At 41.5% G+C, this 9,274-nt stretch overlaps 1 protein-coding gene across 1 annotated transcript; it reads right to left on the reverse strand.

The window, feature by feature from the left end:
• Positions 1 to 4,003: 4,003 nt before the first annotated feature.
• Positions 4,004 to 5,333, reverse strand: LOC116197268. Its single transcript, XM_031527356.1, has 2 exons — positions 4,870 to 5,333; positions 4,004 to 4,513 (listed from the first exon to the last, which is right to left on the reverse strand). Exons 1-2 carry the CDS (start codon positions 5,266 to 5,268, stop codon positions 4,247 to 4,249), a joined length of 666 nt encoding a protein of 221 aa, XP_031383216.1. The 5' UTR covers positions 5,269 to 5,333; the 3' UTR covers positions 4,004 to 4,246.
• Positions 5,334 to 9,274: the final 3,941 nt, after the last annotated feature.

The following is a 9,274-nucleotide window of genomic DNA, read 5'->3' on the forward strand; positions in this document are numbered from 1 at the left end:
TGCAACCTAGGGCTCATGATCAAGGAAACTTCTTTTTCCTTCTTTTTATTCTTTTGAAATGTTGAAAAGAGGCCAATTTTGGCCCCGGCGACAACGATGTTGCAGTGACGATGGCGAAGGAGGCGCAGAGCAGGCGTTGATGACAATGACATTCATTTGAAATGTTGAAGAGAAGACTAGAGCAATTTTTGGTAATCAGTGACTAGATAGGTTACATTTGGAAGATATTACAATTATGTCTCTGATGGCTGTTATAAATTGAAATATGTTGTATAAGTAAGTATTCCGGAAAGCTAATGTTACGCCAAAGAATTCCTCTCCCAGTGTAGATATAGATATAGATATATAAACTCTGGTCAGAATCGCAATACTGGGCTTAAAGCCCAGATTTGCAAAGTAGCACATTGGGGGACTCGGCCAGGAATCAAAATTGCAATTCCAAGTCCACAAAAAAACCTAATGAAGCAATTGCAAATCCGACCAAATTGGGCTGCATCCACAATTACTATCCCCCCAACCATACGGGCTGCAAGATGAGATTACATTCTGGAATTCAACCATCCTTCACGTTACATGTTAACCTTTGTCGTACCTCACAAGAACAGAGCCTATCCGCTTGGACAAGGGCGACTAGAACGATTATTTTTTGCTTTTTACTCGAATTCGGAATATTTCCTACCTCCACTTCATCGTGATGAGAATTGAGGTGGAATCACTTGTCCGATCCGTCTTATTTCAATGGTATCGTGTTCTACTCCCGTTCTTGTACATGACAGACACTAGGAATAATTTGGTATCTGAACGGGACTCGGGATGAATGAAACTACGAAAGCTCATCGCTTTTCACACACTAGGTGAACCAAAGAGGGTCGGTGAAATCATATCATAGAGCAAATCTCAGCAGCTCATCGGGTCGACACCGAATGGCGAGAGCTCCCTCCTGCGAGAAACCAAACTCCTCCTCTGCCTGCTTAAGCAGCTTCAGGAACTCCGGGTCGCTGAGGCAGTCGAGCCCAACCACAAATCTCCTCGGTTGCCACCCACCAGTGGCAACCACAACGAAATGGCCAACCTGAGGCAGCAGCAGCCGGCTGTGGAGCTTCTCGAGCACGGACCTTACCACTCCAAGGCTTCCTTTCCTCAACCCTCGTGGCTTCTCACCATCTTGGCGATGCTCACAACTCTAGACATGAACGAGATAACTTCTCTTGATTCAGAAGATAAACGATACAGATCATGCGGAGCAATAGATATGGGAGGAACTGGTGATCGTATAAGAGATGGCTAAGGGCTACAAACTGTGTGGGGACATCTCGTGTGGGGATTGCAAGTTGTCCTTTCAAACGACATCGTCTTAACTTTCTCAAGAGAGAAAAGTCCCCACACGTAGAGCGTGTACCGTCACGAACCCATTACTAGAAATGGTATGAAATATCCGCAACATTCAATCACTGATACTGACCCCAAGCATTAAACTTTTCAGTAGAATGGGTCCGGAGACTGCACTTTATACAAGGAAGAAGGGACAGAGGCACCTGTTATAGGGACAGCATTTTATCTACTCCAGCCATTTTGTACATCCACAGCATTGATGTTCTGAAATAGATCAGATAGCAACACAATATATACAGATTTCACAAGACAACCGATCCAATCATCGAATACAAAGTGGTAAGATGTTTGGAGATCTTGCTGTCAGGGCATATCAAGTTTCTTGGCATTAGCAGATCAGAGCTAAAATGCCGAACTTACAACAAAGCAGGTTTGAGCTCAGAAAGATTGAGATATGCTGAAGATAGAGCAGGAGTAAGGTAAGGAGAACGAAAATTACCAGATTGTCACCGGTTGAAACTTCTCGACCAAATCCTAGTCGCCATAGAGAGGGACAAGATAGAACGCAGAAATCCTTCCACGGTCACTTCTGAAAAGGCTTGTGCCATACTTGCACGCCCTATAAGAAGTTAGTGACAAAAGAATGCTCAGAGGCTTTGAAGGAGTTATTTGTTAGGTATCCTCGAGAGCTTCTTTCGAAGTGTACTTTTTGCTTGAAACAACGCAGCAAAATTTTTACCAACATGTATTTTTAGAACAGCAGCCCCGGCATATAACTCATAGCAGAGGACTAACACCAGTCATTTCCTTGTCAACATTGACAGTTCTGCCTTGTGCTACTTCTAATCTCCATGATGGAGACATATTTTGGAGTAGAAAACAGCGGAATCAATGGTTGATTAGTAATTTCAAAACAAGCAAGGATACCCTTCCATAGTTTCTTTTCTACAGGGCAAATCGAGATGGCTGGGTGGATGGATCATCTGGAACCACATATAAGACTGAACACTCGAATCTTAACATCAAACTTACTAGTCTTATAGCTTCAATCAACAGGATTAACACCTTCAAAAGTGAAACTGGTCGGTTTAGTTAACATAAAGACATCCCTTTTATTAATCTCCAACCACCATAAAAGTTCATCTTATTACTGTAACCCGATAGGATCAAATATTTTTGGGTTCATTTTTCCTAAACGTTGACTGACACACTACCAGAGAAGTATAAGTATTAGATATGAGCTCATTAGGAGCTTCACAGAGCAGCAACAAGACAAGTCAATGGGATGAGGAATTCAAAGCATGTTGAGCTCAAACCTTCTGATTGGATTGTCTTAAAAGGCCAGTGCTCTTTTAATCTTCGTTCCGATATTGCTGCTAGCAGAACATAAAGTCTATTATATAGCACAGCATAGTCCCCTAATTAACAGAATTCCGCTTATTGATCAACAAATCAGAATTCAAAACAGACGGCCAAACTTAGAAATGAAGTATTCTGATAAACACGAGTCCAGGACAATAAAATGCAGGGACCTTACCACTGACCGGCAACTACCACTGAATCAAATGACCAACCAAACACTATAAATATCTTGCCACTGGGAATATTAACGAGCTCAGCTACTTTAATGACTCGACTGAATGATGAGGCAAGATTCTATACAGTGAAATATTTTGGGAAAACTAGTTCAATACCATGTCACCAGCCTAGGTCTTTCGGGCGGTGTTATATTAGAATACGTGCAACCATAAGAGGCTTCAGAACATAGAGTTCATGCACTTCCAGTGTTTTTTCCATTCAATTGAGACACAAGCGTATTTGATTGTATCATACAATTTTTTTGGCATCATCATGGCAAAAATCAAACATCCATATCCATTTGATATATACGATGGATCTAAAGTCCATATAAGTTGACACTACATTGTACGGTATATATAAGCATCTGATGCATGGATATTCATGACAGAAGATCACATGAACAAGGTAGCTTCTATAATCACGTACAAAAAGGTTATCCATGCAGTACCCAATTAAAGTGAACCCACAATAACAAAGAAAAAGAATGGTACAGTATGGTGGAGGAAGACACTCATTGCAAGTTACACAAGTGCATGTAGAGGTACAGTCTCTTAGATAGCCATTTATTAATGTGCATTGACTATGATGCTGAACTTTAACTGACACATACTTCAATAGCTTTGGTTTGGTTAAAGCGCAGCAGGTAAGACCTTGAGTTAAGTTAGAAAGACAACTGAATTGAGGGGGGAAAAAGGTGGCTCTTTTGAGAGGTGAATGATTTATGAAAACAGTTACCTGTAAGTCACTTATAAAGAATCCATGACTAAACAAATCATAAGTTCTTGTACATGAAATGAACTTGTAATTCCAAGCACTGACTAAAAGGCAGCACGACATGACCAGAGAATCCCAATGAACAAAACCTTATCTGCTTGTGAAGGATAAGGCAGATGAGAACCATCACCTAGCTGAAATGTGTCTATCAATATGAATTTCTACACCATACAAGGACATAAAATGTTGCAAACAGCCAACTCTCTTTGATGATTGTACGGATATACAACAGCAAAAAACTTATCAGTCAGAACCTTACAAATTTACAATAGTTAATTCGGGATCAGCCAACAACACTTCACGGGCCCATCTTCAGTTCTCATCAAAATTTTATGCCATAGAGGCAAAATATCATTGTAAAATGATTGAAAAATAAAATGACTGCACATATCATGTATTAAGAAAGTGATCATCACATTACAAAACCGTCCACATGAGTCTCCAGATCTCATCTGTCTATAGCCTCGAGCAGGAGTAAGTATTATTAGCAGGAGATATATAGATGCAATTGAATCTAACTACCATAGGAAAGCACTCTGTCTAGCCATTCTAATCTCAATCAAACCGTGGGCTTGCGCTGGAATCCAGTGCCAGGATCATCATTGCAAGGGAAGACCTGCAGGGACGTAACCATTGCATCTGGTGGGCCCCGTCGACACCTTTGCTCCATTTCATCGACTAGCTCGGGCTTCCCCGAGAACAGGGCCTCGACTGATCCGTCCCTCCTGTTCCTCACCCAACCATATAACCCCAGTTGAGAAGCGTTCTCCACGGTCCAATTCCTGTAGAACACACCCTGCACCCGACCGTTTATCACAGCCCTCACCTGCACATCCAAAAGATCCCGAAACTCATTTAACTCATAGATTCCATCTGTGTCTTCAGACTGAGTCACACGTCTAAGGTCGATTTATGTAAAACAAGCAATATCTGGACCACACAACTAATACATCGGGCAATGCCCTTAGCAGATCATTACATTTGCATTCATGATAGGAACACCACAGCTCTGAGCGCAAGACTCATGTGGACGGGAATGCACAGAAGAAAACGCCGATTGAAGTGAACACTGACGGGTGAAAGAAAACAACTTTCCCATTGCAATCATCAATTGAGAAAAGCCAATAAATCTCTTAATCGTCGAAAGGGAAAGGTGAGTGTGAGGAGAGGGGGAAGACGCACCGTTTTGACAGGGGGAGAGGGGTGAGAGGAATCGGGGGAGACGGAGGAGGCCATGGTCAGCGGACGATGAGTACGAAGTTGGTGCAGAAGATGAAGACGAAGAGGAGGAGGAAGAACTTGAAGGCGAAGCGGAAGAGGAGGAAGAGGATGACAAGTGTGATCGCGAGGGAGGCGGGGGAATCTGAGAAGAGGACCAGCACCATCTTTATTGCTGCTGTTGTGGCACTGCCACCATCCGAGTCCAACTCCCGTCCCGAATATTCTCTGCCCTTCACCTTCACCTTCAGCAGCAGGAAGACTTGTAGGATTAGGATGGTCCCGAAAGCTGAGGAATCTGAGCCTCCCGGTCGCTGCGGTGATGCTGTGCAAGTGCAGGGATTTGAGTGGCGACGACGCCATTGAAGGGCCGAAGGAAGGAAGCTATTTGACCACTTGGGCCTCCCGAGGTGACGTGTGTCCCAGCCGCGTGAGAGGGACGGTGATTATTAAAGAAAGAAATATGGAAGTTTCCACTTTCCACCGGAAAAAAAATAAAATAGAAATTACCAAAATGTATTCACCCAAGCGGTTCCACGTTTTTTTTCCCATAATTAAACCTCAAGTTCGATTCCTTATGAATACAAAAAATTCATACCGTTAGAGTTTTATCTCTTGGTGAACCAACCTAACTCAACTAGATTAACTATGACTCAATTAAGCTTTCAGATATCGAAATTCACACTTAAAAAAATAAAAATAGAAATCAAAATCAAAATATTTCTTCGCATCTAATTAAACTTTCAAATACTATAATTTAAATAAAAAAATAAAAATAAAAAAGGAAATTTAAAATATTTCTCCGCCGTGGCCTCTATGTGGATCTGGACTTCTCCATTTTTTTTAGTGTATATACTGATATCCGAAACTTCAAATAGTGTCGACTGTTTCAGTTCCAATCCAGTCGATCCATTAAAATTCTTCAGATGCGAATTGTAAAAACAATCATAAAATTTGAACCCGATCATGTAAAAATAATATGTACGAATCATTTCAAGTTTCAACCAACTCATCCTGAATCTGATCTTTCCTTTCAGACTCGAGAGGGGGAAACGGGACATGGCCAACCAAAAAATTAAAGGTCCAGAGAAAAAAAGGACGAATAAAATAAAAGTGTCGGTTAGTGGCGGTCCTCGATTCCAACCGTGTTAGATCGCAGAACATTTTTTTTTTCCCTCCCTTAATTTTGGGATTCCATGAGCTTTATTGATTCTCCTGGATCACCTCAAGCATGCGAGCTAGCATTGATTAAGGATTCGGATTGACGGAACTACTCAACGTCTCCGATCAGGATTCAAACTCGAGTAGGTAAGGAGATGGCCAACCTCCCTATAATCTTAGGTAAGCCCTCTTAATCATATTAGAATTCTCGATCACGGTTCGGATAACCAATTAGAATGCTCCAGCTCGATATCTCTCCGACAAACTCTCCGGACATTTTAAACGTTAGCCGTCTCAATACCTACAGCCACTAGCCTAAATAATATGTATCCTTCATCGGATGCATCAACAGTGTGAATGGATGACAATATCACCCCAAAACCGGGTAATGCAGTAAGAGCACTGCAATTGTACAGTGCATCGTGCACTAGTTAAAATATTCGTGTCGAAAATTTGTCTTCGCTTTAATCAACCGGCCGACCTCTGAAAGTAGTAAACACGCTCCCCCTCCTCATTTGACATGGCGTCATGTTGATGATTTGCATAGGATCTTTTGGCATCATGATCGACATGCCATTAGCACGTTTATCATTATCGAGGGTTTTTAGGGGTACACGGGACTCTTCATCAATATCTTTGTCCTGTATATGAAACTAATTCAAATACATGGGACCACGCGTTTGATTCAAAGGTTACAGTACACAGTCGAATGAAAGAGAAAGGAGTCATCTGATCCCTTCCGTTCACGACGATTAGTGTCCATATATAATCGGATCAACTAAACATATATATACATATTAATCTGTACATTCATTTCCTTGGAATTAATTCAGATGAAAAATCAGCAACAAAAGGAACCATACTTTATGGGAACCCTTCACCGGCATGATATGTATGGCTTCGAAGCGAGGACTGATGCTGGCGGACTTGGACTAAGAGGAACCATACTTGATCGATGAGGCCGTTGCGAACCGGTGATACAACACTATCATTTTTATCGATGTAAGTAGGGACGACTTCCCCCCGATCCATTCTGCTCGCTCGACGATGTTCAATAATCACGGAGGTACGATGAAGGTGTGAGGAGAAGATCCGTCATGAGGTAGACGAGGTCGGAGCAGAGCGCGAAGAGGAAGACGAGGAAGAAGAACACGGCAGCCGCCCGGAACAGGAGTATGAACACGACCAGAGCTACGAGGGTCTGCAGGAAGAACAACACTGGTGAATCCGACATCAGCATTCTGCTTCTCTCCCTCCCTCTCTTCCTTCTGCACAAACTTGTTTATCATCAGCCTTCCATTTCCTCTTATTTCCTTCCCATTTATACGCCAGAAACCAAATTCTCAACCGGCCATCTGGAGATCATTTTCTGGGTAGGACATTTCAGGAAGATTCCAGTTCTCCGGTCGTCATCTTCATCATCAGCATCTTCAAAAGGAGCCATACTATGGCATTTGGACAGGTGTCCAACATTATCTGCTTGTCCCGTTCAGGCACATTCTCGAATCTTGCTTAGATGGCGAGATGCAATCTACTGTGTTTTATTTGGTGATAAAAGTAAAAACTTAATTTAAGTTAAGTTTGACTTAATTTTTTAATCAATTGAAAACATAATTATTACTTTTTAATTTTATTATAAATTTTTTTCATATATTTTCTTATTTATTATTTTAATTATTTTTTAATACTAATTTTTTTTAATTCAATATTTTCCTCTCAGTTTCAACATTTATTTCTTAATTTAACAACACAATCATTACATTCCTATCTTTTTCTTTATTCTCTCATATATTTTTCCAACAAGTTTTATCTTTATCTGTTTAAATCAATCTAAATTAAATTAAATCAAACTTAATTTATCAATTAATTATTAGAATTTTTATTCATTTTTATTACGCCCATAATTATATAATCGGTAAAAAAAAATATTGACTTTGTGTGAAGGGGCAATAGATGGGAGCCAGGTATTGGACTTCCCAGTTAGTCCATTTTCTTAAGCCGAGTTATTCAAGGTGGAACTTAGGATTAATTTGACACAAGGCCACTTTGATTCCATACTGTTTCGCGTAGAATCACGCATTTTCACTTTCGGCGCCGGTTAGGTAAATCTCTTACGAGATTAGGATTGTCAAGCGTGTCAGGGCGCAGTCCCAAGAATTTGTAGGGAAACCACCAACCAACCTCGCCGTGCTAGAGCGTAGCGCCACGGCCTCGAAAGTCCGTAGGTCTAATCAACAATTCGGTTTAAAAGTGATGTCATTGAAGCTGTCAACGATGATGTTCAGAGGATTACGCAGCCCCGGATTTGGCTGCTCGGATTCTCCCCAATACTAGTGTTAACAATAGGATGATGTCGAAAGACAGGTAGAAGCCAGCATTGGGTGTAGCTCACGGCCAAGATTGGCTGGTGGGAGAGTTGTGTGGTTTCGCAGCTAAATTAGTCAAAGGTTGAATGAATCACTGGGTTCAGCTACCAGGAGCCGAAAGGATGAGTTGAGGCCGGAACCTTAGCTCATAGAAACTGCCTTGATCGGGAACCAAGTAGGATAGAAGGGATATGTCGACGGATGCGAGATTGCCTTGGAAGGCTATTGCATGGTATTGAAAGGATGCATAAAAAGATAGATATTGAAGTGCAGTGGGATAAAGTAAAGATAAAGATAAAGATGCGTGACTGTTTATACTCGTTTTTCACACCTAACATAGCTTTCGGAGCTCGTGGCCCACGTAGTATTTTATCTAACTCAATTAATCAAATTCGGGCATAATTAGAGGTCTACAAGATGACATCATTGGTTGGACATATAAAGGAGCCTGAAGCCAGGAAGTAGCCCCATGATCGAATTCTCAAACCTGACCTGAGATACCACGGCACAATCAATTTGGACAGTTGTGACGGGATGGCAGTTCAAGAAAGAAGTCAAGGAAATTTCTTAGCCGGGTTGATCAGATGGCAATTGGCTGAGGGCACATGGCTGATAGCCCTCACAGAGAAAGAATCTCTGTTCTTTCCAAGACAGGATCCATCTATGTACCTAGACACACTCGTGTATGGAGATAGTAGCTCTACATGGCAGCAAGTGATAATTTCCTTGGCAAAGCACGTCATAAATGGGAACAACCGAGAAAATATGGTTAGTAGCTCATGCATGGAAATTATTGCGATCTTTTTCTATGTGAACTGAACGTACACATAAAGGCTGGAAGG

The sequence above is a fragment of the Punica granatum genome, chromosome 2 (genome assembly GCF_007655135.1).
Source record: "Punica granatum isolate Tunisia-2019 chromosome 2, ASM765513v2, whole genome shotgun sequence".
NCBI classification, from domain to species: Eukaryota; Viridiplantae; Streptophyta; class Magnoliopsida; order Myrtales; family Lythraceae; genus Punica; species Punica granatum.

What these genes read in the sequence shown, in the direction of transcription:
- LOC116197268 (XM_031527356.1), bottom strand. Translation starts at nt 5,268, where the DNA reads ATGGCGTCGTCGCCACTCAAATCCCTGCACTTGCACAGCATCACCGCA. An exon ending in CCTCTCCCCCTGTCAAAACG is followed by an intron (nt 4,514 to 4,869) that starts GTGCGTCTTCCC and finishes TTGGATGTGCAG; the next exon opens with GTGAGGGCTGTGATAAACGG.